Below are 15,016 nucleotides of genomic sequence, written 5' to 3' on the forward strand. Positions count from 1 at the left end.
TAGTCCATCCTATCCGGGCTAACCTATACAGGCTTTGACATTTTTCGGGTCAGGCCGGGCTAGCCCATTTTTTGTGTGGGCCAAAAAATGGTCGGCCCAACCCACAATTACGTGGGCTACAGGCTTGCCGGGCCAGCCCACTTTCTTATATTTTTTTTATAATTATTAAATTATAAATTATAATTTAAAAATATTATCATAAATATCGACAAAACAATATTACATTATGTTAGGTCTCATTTGTTTGCACTTAATGGGGTTTGAATCTTAATCATTCAGATTTGCCTTATTAAGTGCGTTTGTTTTTAAGAACTGGATCTTAATTATTCAGATTCAATTTATTAAGTTCGTTTGTTTATTTTCTTATAAGACTCTTAATGGGTCTGGATATATCTGAATGAATCAGATTTGTAACACACCTTAAATTAATATACATCTTTTATTTTCTAAATTAACAAATATATTTGAATTGATAAGCACTCACATGATATAATATTTAGCACGATTTTAAAAAATAAGAAATTATTAGTTATTTGATTAATAACAACAAAAACATTTTATAATAAAATAAAATAAAATAAAATATTTTCATAAACTATATATTTACTACTCTATATAAACTATTTTAAATTGTAGATTCTCAAAGTATTTGAGTGCAAAATATAGTCATATTAATGATGTTACTTGATGTTGAGTTCTTAAAAGATAAATCATATTACCTTGTTACGGTAAAAATGTTCAAAATGTTATTTTATATGAAAAAAAACTATTTTACTAATAAGATTTTTATAATATTTTATTGATATAACGTTTAATTTCATATGTGCATTCAAATATTGAAAACAAACTGTCTCAATAATTTAGTGATCAGATTCAGAGACAATATTTTAATATTCAGATGTTTATTCAGATTTATACATCTAGATCTTAATGCACATCTTAATATTTAAATGTGCATTCAATTTGAAACGTCTTAATCTTAATGGAAACAAATGAAACCTTGTCACTACTTGTTAATCAAATTCACAAATAAAATTATCTTTATAATATTTAGGGAAAATGCACAAGTACCCCCTAGACTATGACCGAAATCCCAAAGACACACCTTACTAAGGTCGTATTGCCCCCTGAACTTTTTTTTTTAATTTTGTGTACCTCTTTGGCTTACGTGGCATCCAAATATCTCTGACGCACCTCAATTGCATGGAGTCACATAGAGTGACACATAAGACAAAAGGTGTATAAAATTACAAAAAAAAAAAATTTCAGGGTTAATAGGACCTTAGTTTAGTTAAGGTGTGTCTCTGCAATTGGGTCATAGTCTAGGGGGTACTTGTGTATTTTCCTTAATATTTATTAAGTTTTTTTTTTTCAACTAAAAGTATAAATATCTAAATAGAAATATTAACCTAATTATTTTGATTTTGGACTCTCTTTATTTTTAAATTTAATATTATATTTTTAAATTAATTTTTATTGGCCCACGGGCCGGCCCTACCAATATTTCTCAAGCCCCCCAAATGAGCAGACTTATCTAAAAAGCTCTATTCTTAAATGGGCTCCAAAAATCTTAGCCCAGCCCTATTAAATCCCGGGTTAGGCCAGGCCGGCCCAACGGACGAGTTAATACCTCATATGGTCACTCAACTATGCACTCTTCTCTTAGAAAGTCACTCAACTTTCAATTTTCACTCAAAAGTCATTCAACTATGCACTTATTTCTCAGAAAGTCACTCAACTTGAATTTTAACTCAAAAGTCACTCAATTATCCACTCTTTCCTCATAAAGTCACTCAATCTATTAAATTATTTTTTTAACTAAAATTTGTTGATATTAATTATTTATATAACAAATCAAAAAATTTTAAAAATAAAAATACCATTTAAACCATTTAGTGATCCACTCACGTAACCCGACCCATTAAAAAACATGATATAACCCATTTTATTTTGTCTTTAATCCTAATTCAAGGTTTAAAGAGAGGAATTAATTTAGGATTAAAGATAAAATAAAATAGGTCATATGATATTTTTAGTGGGTCGGGTTAGGTGGGTAGATCACTGAATAATTTATTTTATTTTTTAAAATTTTTTATTTGTTATATAAATAATTAATATCAATAAATTTTAATTAAAAAATAATTTAATAGATTGAGTGACTTTCTGAAGAAAGAGTGGATAGTTGAGTGACTTTTGAGTTAAAATTCAAAGTTGAGTGACTTTCTAAGAAAGAAGCGCATAGTTGAGTGACTTTTGAGTGAAAATTGAAAGTTGAGTGACTTTCTGAGAAAAGAGTGCATAATTGAGTGACCATCTGAGGTATTAACTCCCCAACAGGCCTAGCCCATATTGACGGCTCTAGTACGAAGGGGAATGTCAAAGAATTGATGATCTGTATATGACTATATAAATAATTATAATGCTCACATTTGACAAATAATAATTATTTTTAACATTAAACTATTCGATGTAATATATTATTTCTGTTTAATTAACCATTCCAAACTCCAACTTTTATAGCGTAGTGTTCTACACAAGTTGTTTGTATCCTCTTTCTATGTATTCACCAGTAGTTTAAAAGTATCAAACTTCAACGGCGAAAGTTTAATTTTCATTAAAGAAATTCTATATATAAAAAAATTAACATACCAAGAAATGAAATAAATTCAACACCTATAATGTCAAAAATAAATGTGATCGAATAGTATTTCAAGTTCCGTTCTAAATGCTTCAACTTCTTTCTTTTTTCAACCTGAAATTCATGTCCATACACAATTCTTCCTTTTATAACTTCAACACCTTGCTAGACATGCATGTGTTGTAGGGTAGTGTACTTTTCAAAATAAAGTTGACAATTTTATAAATTGCAAAATTAATAAATATAATAAAGTATAACTTACATAAATACCATAGTGTAAAACCTAAGTTACCTTCTATCCCTATTATTTTTATAATTAAATAAATCTCATATTTTTTAGATATTTCAGATACATAATTAAGGATTCAGATATATTATTATCAGATCAATCTGTTGCACTTATTAAGAGAAAAAAAGCTGTAAAATCAATTTAAAATCTCATAGTATCCATTTGTTCCACTAATTTAGGGAAATAACTGGAAATTAAATTAAGATTCCACAAATTACGTTATTTCATTCAAAATTAATATCACGAATTCAAAATCATATAGTATAACAATCCAAAAAAATCAAAAAATTAAATTTCTTCTTCTTGTTCATCGTTCTCTCTGTTTGATAAAAAAATTTGTCAAAATTTTGAAAGCGGGATGAGTTATGAAGGATTGTATGGAATTGTTGTTGGACAACGATTTCTTTTGTAAATCTTCAAGTTCATCAAATATATTTTCGATTTTGATTCAAGATTAACGAAAAATTTGAGATTCTAAATTTTTCTCCAGTCATTGAAGATCCTTTCCATCTTGATTCAAAATTGACGAAAATTTTGAATTTCAAAATTATTCTCCTAGTTCATTGAAGATTCTTTCAATTTTGATTAAAAATTATCAATTTTTTTGAGAAGATACATCATGAAAATCCTTTCAATTTAAATTGATAAGTGTTGTATTTCTACTTGGTACACTAAATAAGAAAGTGTTGCCCATAAAATTTTAGGTTTGAAATCACTACATTATTATTTGTCAATTGTTATGTTACAGATACATTTAGTATAAATCCAAATTTACGTATCATAACTAAAAAATTAGTGCATGATATATTATTATTTATGTATATTCTTTTGTTTGAGATCATGAAGATCCTTTCAATTGAATTGATAGATATTATATTTTTATTAGATACATTAAATAAGTAAGTGTTGCCCATAAGATTTTAAGTTTGAGATCGATAGATTATTGTTTGGTAATTGTTATGTATAAGATACATCTAGTATGAATTTGAATTTACGTATCATGACCAAAAAAATAGTGTTTGATACATTATTATTTATGTCTGTTATTTTATTTGAGAAATACAACACTTTAAATTTTAAAAAAAAATACATTATAGTAATTGTTTAAGATCGATACATTATTGTTTGGTAATTGTTATGTATCAGATACATTTAGTATAAATTTGAATTTACGTATCATAACTAAAATAACCGCTGATACATTAATCGTTAAGTAAGATGCATTACATTTTATACATGATACATTAATCTGATGCGTGAGATACATTAATCTTATGCGCTGATACATTAATTTAATGTGCAAAAATGAGGGGTTTTGGAAATTTGTAAAACAATAGATTTAAAGCTCGAGCATGTGTCATTCCTCGATTTCTTCGCTCACAAATGTATCACGAATATAATTTGATATTGTGTACGGAAACATATTCTTCTAAATTTGAATAACCGTAGAAGATACACAACAACACTTGAAACATGATAAAATGATACATTTGGTAGATATTACTTCATTTCATTTCATAATGTAGTTTCACCAGTAAATGAGGATCTCCTAAAACTGATTTTTTTGCAGGAAACAAAATACATCATGTATTTTACCTTTCTCTTATGCATATTGTGAAGGTGAAAATGAAGGAGAATCCGGTAATTCTTTGAAAAAAATTGTAAAGCGAAAACTTGAGTTGTTCTGAAAAAAATTGTGGAGAGATATTAGTGAAAATAGAGAGAATTAAATCTGAAAATTAAAAAATGAAGGAAGTAAAGATTGATGGAATGAAAATAGGAAGAGATAGAGTGAGAAAAATAGGAAGAGGTTGAGGGAATGAAATAAGGAGTAAAAATAGAAAGAAAAAAACGTGTATAACTTTATGTATCTGGAACAAGGGATTTGAAAGGAAAAAGAGGGATTTTAGAAATATTTTTAAAATGATAGTCAATAATAGAAATTATGAAGAAAAAAATGTGTATATAGGTAATTTATCCTATAATAAATGTGATAGATGAAAGATTTTTTTCCCATCTAATGTTCGGTATATGCATTAGACTTCAATTATATTCGAATTTACGTTGTGTACACTATATCAAAAATTATTATTAGCGGCAATTAATTCTTAATTATAGCTAAAAATGTTTTTTAGGGGCAATTAGCAGTCTTTGTATATGTCCCTGAAGCTTTTAGAAATATTGATTTTAATGACACTTAACTAATGTCGATAAAGTCTTTAACACTCTTTATTGATGTCAAATTTTAATGACGCTAAAAATTATTTTTATTGTAGTTGTAGACCCCTTCCGAAGGGAACCACTCCCTATACCGAAGATTTTTCCATACCAAATGTTCAAACATGAGACCTCTAATTAAGGGATGAGCAACCTCATTCACTGCAATACATCCTTTAGTGATATAGACGAAAGTTTCTTAAAATGTTAAATCATTGTAATAAAAAAAATGTAAGGACCCTCTTAGTCGTTTTAGAAATTTCAACCATTATTTTTATATTAAACTTTTTAGTAGATTTTATAATTAATTTATATGACTTATAAGAATGAGTGACATGATTTTTAGATTTAATAAAAGATTATTTTGTTGCTAATAATAATGGAAAAAAAAAGAAAAAAAAGAAAAGAAAAAGGAAATTAATTCAATAAATAAATGAAATAAAATAAAAAGAAAAGGGGCAAAGTGCCCTAACCTTTTAAAAGCTGTGACGGCTCATACGAAGAAAAAAAAACAGAAAGAAATACGCAGAAAAGAAAAGAAAGGGAGAAAAGAAAAGAAAAAAAGAAGAAGAGCAAAATCAATATTTTTATCTCAAGGCGTCAAGGTAATTATTTTCATCCTTTCTATTAAGTTTTTAATGTAATTAGGAGTAGATTTTTAAGTTAAAACGTGTATAATTTACACTAATACGTGAAACTAGTTTTTGATTTCGTGTACATGTGCACATGTTATTTACATATAATTATGGACTAGAGGGTATTAAATGAATTATTATTGTTGGTGGATGAAACAATACATGTATAAAAGATAAGTTTTATGATGATTAATACTTTTAATTCGTTAAGAGTTAGATATGAAATTGAAGTGGGTTACTGTAGGTTTGTAAAGAAAAAAGGATTTGTGAATTTGTTTTGAAAGTTAATGGTAATGGGTGGGTACTAAATATATAGGAATTTAATGTGTGACATATAGATTCTGAAAATTTGTTGGGATTTAATTTTCTCTAAATCTTCTTATAATTGTTATGAAATTTGTCAAAGTGATAGTGTCATAACTAGTTATAGATATGTAATTGGGTTTTTTAGAAATTATTGATGGTGTTCCCTTTGAAAGTATGTCAAGATTTCCAATGGAATATTGATATGCCGTCAATAGCCATTTTGGGATAATAATTGGACAATTATATTATATGGAAACTATTAGGGTTGTAGTGTTTGGAGAAATTATGACTTAACTCTTGACTTGAAATTTAAGAAATATGAGATTTGACTTATTAGTTGGAATCAAGATTGAGAAACTTTATTATAAATTTGGATAAATTGTTGGGTCAAAGTTAAACAAATAGTAATATGAGTGTTGTAAGATTTGAACTCTTATTGTGGTTATTGATTTGAATAGATTGTATTGATTTGAAAGTACAACAAAGGAGGAAGGCTAAAGTCTCGAAGTGATTGTTCGATAAATTGAGGCAAGTAGATTTCTAAACTCTTGTTAAGTGTATGAAATGCGTGTATTTCCTTGTGGTATATGTTTGGGAGTAACGGGATCAGTGATGGGTTGACTTGTCCACATTGATTAATTATAATGATGAAAAAAAAAGGGATAATAAAAGGCAATGTGATTAATTGTTTATGTGTGATGTGTTGAGAAATGGTTGAAGGCTTGTTGAATCTTTGTTGATGTGGCTTCATGTTTGTGTGATTGTGAACTGTGCGATGTTATGAAAATGGTCATCTCCTCATTATTTGTGTGAGCTTGTCATCTGCATTATTCTGAGGCATTGGTTGTGACAAGTGTTATGTACATTGAGAAAGAATGAGTACTTAAGAGGATGTACCATTTCGAGGGACGTATCGCGCGCCGTGATGGATACTATATTTCGAGGGACGTATCGCGCGCCGCGATGGTTACTATTATCGAGGGTCGTGTCGTGCACCGCGACAGATGCATGGACAGATATGTCCCCCATGGGTCCCGGACTGACAGACAGCGGGTGTGTATCACTAGGTCAGACATGCATCATTATACTTGACATTGCATTCCATTGCATTGCACATACTTATCATTAGTGAATTTGATATTGTGTTTTGCTGATCTTCTGATTGCCTTTCTGCGTAACTTGTGATTGATCATTGAGCTTGTTATTACGGATATGTAGTTTGTTGAAGTATTTGTTATTGAGGATATGTAATTTGTTAAAGTGTTGTTGTTGAGGATATGTAATTTGTCTAACTGTTGTTATTGAGCTACGTGCTATGTAAACTGTGAGCTGTTAGGTTGGGTTGATTTTACTGCAGGTTGTAGTTGTAGAGGTTCGGTTGGGGGCGGTAGGAGTACCCGTATTTCATCCCCTTAGCTTGTGTTTAGAGGTTTACTTGCTGAGTACCGTGTGGTTTGGTACTCACCCCTTGCTTCTATAATTTTTTTGTAGGTTATGAGCCTGGATTTTTATTGTACTTGTCATTCTCTTCTTTTCTGAGGCTTCTTGAAGATTTGTGAGGTAGCTGTTTCCATCTCATCAGACTTTCTTATCCATAATTATGATCTTGTTCTATTCTAGAAACAAGTTCATTTGAGACTTGAGTTTTTCTTTTGAATCAATTGTAATACAATAGAGGCTTGTACACGTGACTACCAGGTTTTGGAGGTATAATGTAAGTTGATAGTAAATGTTCCGCATATTTATTGTAATGGTTGAATTTTAGGCTGACTTGTCTTGATGGGATAAGACGAGTGTCATCACGTCCATTTTTGGGTCGTGACAAAAAAGTTATCTGAAATGCATGCATATCAAACAAGGTGATTATAACAAGGGGATAAAACACAAGCATCCTTAAACTAGCTAGACCAAGATCTTAGAGATACATCTTAATTAATTAAGGTCACATTACCTTTGAACTCATTTTTTTTTTATAATTTTATACATTTTTTAGCTTACGTGATACACTTTATGACTCTAAATAATTGAGGCACGTGATTAATGTTTGAATGTCAGATAAATCAAAAATATGTACAACTTTATACAAAGAATGGGTTTGGGTTGGGGGTGAGGTGGGGGGAGAGAGATGGAATTATATATAGGACCTTAATTTAGGTAAAGGCGCGTCTTTGAGATTTCAATCATAATCTAGAGGAATACTTATGTTTTATCCCTATATATAGGGGTTTTCGTGGTTCGGCTTGGATCGATTATTGGTTAAAATCAAATCAAACCAATCTAGTCAGTTTTGTAAATTTTGAAAACCAAACCAAATCAAACAAAACAATAACTGCGGTTTGGTTCTTGTCGATTTGATTCGGTTTCGTTCAGTTTTTTTGAGTTTTTTTATTTGAGAAGTAATAAATTTTTAGGGCACATATGTATTTTGATGGACACAAACACTTAATACATGAATAATTCACAAGAAAGCCACTATCGATTCAATTGAGTAATTAAGCAATATTAGAGTTATTATAACACAAATAAAGTGATTCAATTAAGAGAATGTGCAGGTAAAGACTAAAGTAATGAATTTTGGTGGACTTGATCTTAGGATTGTAATAATTGGGCTAAAATTTCAGTGTTGGACTTGAGAAAAATGATAAAATTAAAGGCTTAAGTTAATTAACATTTAACAAAATATTTATATTTTATTTATGAATAATATATAAATAATTATAAATATATACATCTTATTCATCTATTTGGTTTTGATTATTTTTGCGGTTGTTTTTAGTAAAATCAAAACCAAGCTAAATAGTATTGATTTTCAAAATTTAAAATCAAATTTAATCAAATATTGAATTTCTTTTTGGTTGATTTTATTCAAATTGCATTCGATTTGATTTTTTGTAACAATACCATGAATATCCCTACGTATATATGACAAGTGAAGTTTGAGTATAAAATATATATTTATTTGAAGTTTATTGGATCTTATTTAAAATTATTCTCGAGTGTATAATAATAATAATTAAAGAGAAAAATATATTGTAATGAGGTTTTAATTCATGTATAATTAATATTCTATGTTTGCTAGCTGGTGCTTCACTACTACTTCATATCAAAGTTTGATTTTAATTCTATTAGTTTCAACATATTGCCCAACTTTAAATAATATTTGGTACATAGTTCAAATTGACCATAAAAAATCTCATTGAATTTTTTTTCAAGAAAATATATTTGTTATTTGATATACTCTATATTATATAGTTACAATAAAGAAAAAAACATTTTAATTAGAATAATAAAAGATTATAATAGAATAAATAAAAAAATCGAAACTTATTGAAATTTGTATGGATGGCTTACGATGATATATTTTTTAGCTTAGTTTCATCCAAATTATTTCAATTCAACTGACTTGACTTACCATTTATTAATTTAGACTATATCAATTCATTCAAGTTCAGCCTATCTGCTCATTAACACCTCTAAATTTGACTATATTTGTTCGTTCAAGTTTAACCTATTTGTTCATTAACAACTCTAAATTTGAATTAGAATTACTGGATTCTATCAAACTCATAATTATGAGATTAATAATAATAATAAACATAATAAATCTTTGTAAAGGGATTAGTTTAGTAGAAAAATTCAAAAAAAAATGTAATTTATTATTCTTAAAGCGGTTGATTTATTTCGATTTTATGTATTATGAATTCAGTTTATCAATTTTCAATTTTAAAAGATGCAAATCAATATGAATATTTTTTTTTATCAATTTTTGATTTTTAACAGTTTGATTTAATATATAACTTCTCACTTCTCTAATAATTTGACGTGATATGGTGAAACAAGTAAATTAGCAAAAAATATTTTGATATAGTGAAACAAGAAAAATAATATTTAATTAGATAAATTGTAGTGTTTTAGAACACTGATATAGCGATTAATTAATCATGATAAATTATTAAATATTTAATATTTATGAAGAGTAAAGTAGTAAAATACTATTGACTTAATAAGCTATCGGATTATCAATAACTCAATACTAAAATCAAAATCGATTCAATAATTCAATAACCTTTTATATATATATATATATATATATATATATATATATATATATATATATATATATATATATATATATAATCATTAAAAACACATAAATCTAATAAGATTTTTTTTCAATTTAATTTATTAATCAATTCGATCTTTCATACCGTACTCGTATTTGGCAAGAGTTGTCTTTGACAAATGATATAAGGTGAATTTCTTATAAAGTATTAGATGCTGCTTTAATTTATTAAAAAAATAAAATTAGTTTTAACTTTATTATGTAATTGGATATAGCCTGCTGACTTTGACTTTCAACTAATATAATGCCTAAATACATGTTGAAAGTGACATTTATGCATGCCATTATTTAATACATGAAGCTTCCTAGTACGTATAACAAAATTATAGATATATCTCTAGTTAGATATTAATCTGGTAACAAATAACATCCAAAATTATAATGTAAATCCACATCATAATAAAATTAAAATGTCTTTATATGTTTATGAAATTTTATTCAGCTAAAAGAAAATCTTCTCTTAAAAATATATTTTTTAATAATGTCATTGACTTTTGACTTTTGACATATCAATTCATAATATTTGTTTCTTTGACTTTTTTTATTAAAATACAAATCTTCTTTAGTTTATTAATTCATAAAAATTGTTTCTTTGACTTTCTTATGACAGACAGAATACGACAATTAATTAATCATTAAAAATCATAGTATTTTCCCAAATTAGAAAGGTATTTGTCAAAGACAAAATGATGTATATATTGACCATAATGATTAATGAGCAGGGAACAATCATAATAACCTAACCACAATCTTAACTTGTCAACAAAATTTAAACGCACGGAGTACTTATTTTTTTATCCCCAAGTTCTTAAAGTGATGAAATGGCCCATGACTCCATAACCCAACCCCACTTTTTCACGTTTTTAAACCCTAACCCTACAAATTACTTCAAAAAGAAATTAAGTGGCTATTGTGCAATTAATTCACATGTTCTTACCCGTTTAATTTTGGCTGTAACATGGTATATAAAGTTCTCAGCTCAGAGTTTACTTTCATATATTTATTTTAGGTTGTCTCAAATTCTCGATTATTCTACAATATGATAGTGTTTTGCTTTTGAAAAAAATACAATCGATCAACCCTTGTGTATGGTTCATTTGATTTGTGGATCACCTAGTTTTTAATTGATTTTTGATTATTATTTTTGTCAAGATTAAATTGATAATGATTAATAACTAATAAACTAATAATCGATAATCGATAACATGGTAAGGATCCATTTCACTTACAAGAATAGGTAGCAATTAGACCAAGTCAAAAGAATGGCCAAGACAAAAGGTGGCAAAAAAACGCTGATATGCAATTGGCAGCCAATAGTGACCAAAGATATTTAGAATAACGTGTTTTTATGCCTATAAATATTTGAGTGAAACATTATTCCCTCAACACATCACAAAGATTAAAAAAATATCTATAATTCTTTCAACAAACTTTGCATTTTAATATCAAAATGACTAGTTCTTTTATTGCTATATTTTCTCTTCTTCTACTCTCTACCATGCAATGCCATGCACAACTTTCTTCCACTTTCTACGACCGAACTTGCCCTAATGCTCTCACCACTATTCGTACAAGTATAAGACAAGCAGTTTCAAGCGAACGTCGTATGGCTGCATCCCTCATTCGTCTTCATTTCCATGATTGTTTTGTTCAGGTTGGATATATACATTAATTAATCTATATGTATGTTTATCTAACTATATGATTGTTTTGTTTGATGAAATGTATAATATACATACTAAGTGACTTTTTTTAAAACTTTTGTAGGGTTGTGATGCTTCTCTCTTGCTTGATGAAACTCCAACTATTGTCAGTGAGAAGACAGCGCTGCCAAATCTTGGATCAGTTAGAGGCTTTGGTGTTATAGAAGATGCAAAAAGAGAGGTTGAGAAAATATGTCCTGGAGTTGTATCGTGTGCTGACATACTTGCAGTTGCTGCTAGAGATGCATCAAGTCTCGTAAGTACATTTTCACACTATGAAAAGAAGAAACTTTTTTATTCAAACCAATTAATTAATGTTACGTTAATGACAATCAGGTTGGCGGTCCATCATGGACAGTGAAACTCGGAAGAAGAGACTCAACCACTGCAAGTCATACTGTTGCGGAAACTGATCTTCCTGGTCCTTTTGATCCTCTTAGTAGGCTTATTTCTGGCTTTGCCAACAAAGGCCTTAGCACAAGGGATATGGTTGCTTTATCAGGTAATTATTGATATGGATCATATATATAGATTTGTACATATATATTTATGACAAGTTCTAACATTTTAAAATAATTCTAGGATCACATTCAATTGGACAAGCACAATGTTTCCTTTTCCGTGATAGAATTTATAGCAATGGAACAGACATCGATGCTGGATTTGCTAGCACTAGAAGACGACAATGTCCTCAAGAAGATCAAAATGGAAACCTAGCTCCACTTGATTTGGTAACACCTAATCAATTGGATAACAACTACTTCAAGAATTTGAGGCAAAGAAAAGGCCTTCTTCAATCGGATCAAGTTCTTTTGAGTGGAGGATCTACCGATGATATTGTTTTAGAATATAGCAATAGCCCTCGAGCATTTGCCTCTGATTTTGCTGCAGCCATGATTAAAATGGGAGATATCAGTCCTCTAACTGGTCAAAATGGGATCATAAGAACGGTTTGTGGAGCTATAAATTGATTTTTCAAAAGCCTATTATTACTTGTATAATCGCTAATTCATTTGATTTTTTTTCTTTATATATTGTATTGTTTCAAGAATGAAATAAATCTTCCTTGTGAAAGAAAATGTTTGGCAATGTAACTACTTGGCTCCATTTTTAATATATAATTAAACTTAAATTTTTTTGATACACAATAATTATAATGATAATTAATCTGTTATCTCAATATAAATAATATAAATAAGTTTTTTATACTATATCACCATATATAACACTACTATATATAAATTTTTCGACTATAAATGTGCAATTAGATTTTTATTGTAATTTATATCATTGTATTTTTTTTCATATTTACCTTGCCATAATTTCAACTACTAAAGTTATAAAATTTTCTGAAATGAAGTCTAACAGAAAAATAATTACATGGACAACTTGTTAATATAATTAAAAAATATATCAAACGGCGACTATGAATGTTATCATTATAATAACAAATTAAAATGACTATCTCTTTCATAATAGATTTTATTGAACATGGAAAACAGAATGTCCTCCAAAAGTAATATTTTAATCCCATTTACTATTGATTTTGATATTTCATAATTTTATCCTACAAATTAGATATCATCGAATCATTAGTACGAAATAGAGCTGTCATATGGGCTAGTCCATCCTATCCGGGCTAACCTATACAGGCTTTGACATTTTTCGGGTCAGGCCGGGCTAGCCCATTTTTTGTGTGGGCCAAAAAATGGTCGGCCCAACCCACAATTACGTGGGCTACAGGCTTGCCGGGCCAGCCCACTTTCTTATATTTTTTTTTATAATTATTAAATTATAAATTATAATTTAAAAATATTATCATAAATATCGACAAAACAATATTACATTATGTTAGGTCTCATTTGTTTGCACTTAATGGGGTTTGAATCTTAATCATTCAGATTTGCCTTATTAAGTGCGTTTGTTTTTAAGAACTGGATCTTAATTATTCAGATTCAATTTATTAAGTTCGTTTGTTTATTTTCTTATAAGACTCTTAATGGGTCTGGATATATCTGAATGAATCAGATTTGTAACACACCTTAAATTAATATACATCTTTTATTTTCTAAATTAACAAATATATTTGAATTGATAAGCACTCACATGATATAATATTTAGCACGATTTTAAAAAATAAGAAATTATTAGTTATTTGATTAATAACAACAAAAACATTTTATAATAAAATAAAATAAAATAAAATATTTTCATAAACTATATATTTACTACTCTATATAAACTATTTTAAATTGTAGATTCTCAAAGTATTTGAGTGCAAAATATAGTCATATTAATGATGTTACTTGATGTTGAGTTCTTAAAAGATAAATCATATTACCTTGTTACGGTAAAAATGTTCAAAATGTTATTTTATATGAAAAAAAACTATTTTACTAATAAGATTTTTATAATATTTTATTGATATAACGTTTAATTTCATATGTGCATTCAAATATTGAAAACAAACTGTCTCAATAATTTAGTGATCAGATTCAGAGACAATATTTTAATATTCAGATGTTTATTCAGATTTATACATCTAGATCTTAATGCACATCTTAATATTTAAATGTGCATTCAATTTGAAACGTCTTAATCTTAATGGAAACAAATGAAACCTTGTCACTACTTGTTAATCAAATTCACAAATAAAATTATCTTTATAATATTTAGGGAAAATGCACAAGTACCCCCTAGACTATGACCGAAATCCCAAAGACACACCTTACTAAGGTCGTATTGCCCCCTGAACTTTTTTTTTTAATTTTGTGTACCTCTTTGGCTTACGTGGCATCCAAATATCTCTGACGCACCTCAATTGCATGGAGTCACATAGAGTGACACATAAGACAAAAGGTGTATAAAATTACAAAAAAAAAAAATTTCAGGGTTAATAGGACCTTAGTTTAGTTAAGGTGTGTCTCTGCAATTGGGTCATAGTCTAGGGGGTACTTGTGTATTTTCCTTAATATTTATTAAGTTTTTTTTTTTCAACTAAAAGTATAAATATCTAAATAGAAATATTAACCTAATTATTTTGATTTTGGACTCTCTTTATTTTTAAATTTAATATTATATTTTTAAATTAATTTTTATTGGCCC

At 28.0% G+C, this 15,016-nt stretch overlaps 1 protein-coding gene across 1 annotated transcript; it reads left to right on the top strand.

Moving 5' to 3' along the window:
• The first annotated feature begins 11,572 nt into the window (after window positions 1–11,572).
• Window positions 11,573–12,990, top strand: LOC138339191 (lignin-forming anionic peroxidase-like). Its single transcript, XM_069290737.1, has 4 exons — window positions 11,573–11,862; window positions 11,976–12,167; window positions 12,248–12,413; window positions 12,494–12,990. Exons 1-4 carry the CDS (start codon window positions 11,659–11,661, stop codon window positions 12,880–12,882), a joined length of 951 nt encoding a protein of 316 aa, XP_069146838.1. The 5' UTR covers window positions 11,573–11,658; the 3' UTR covers window positions 12,883–12,990.
• The last annotated feature ends 2,026 nt before the right edge of the window (window positions 12,991–15,016 follow it).

This window comes from Solanum lycopersicum, chromosome 11 (assembly GCF_036512215.1).
Source record: "Solanum lycopersicum chromosome 11, SLM_r2.1".
NCBI lineage: Eukaryota > Viridiplantae > Streptophyta > Magnoliopsida > Solanales > Solanaceae > Solanum > Solanum lycopersicum.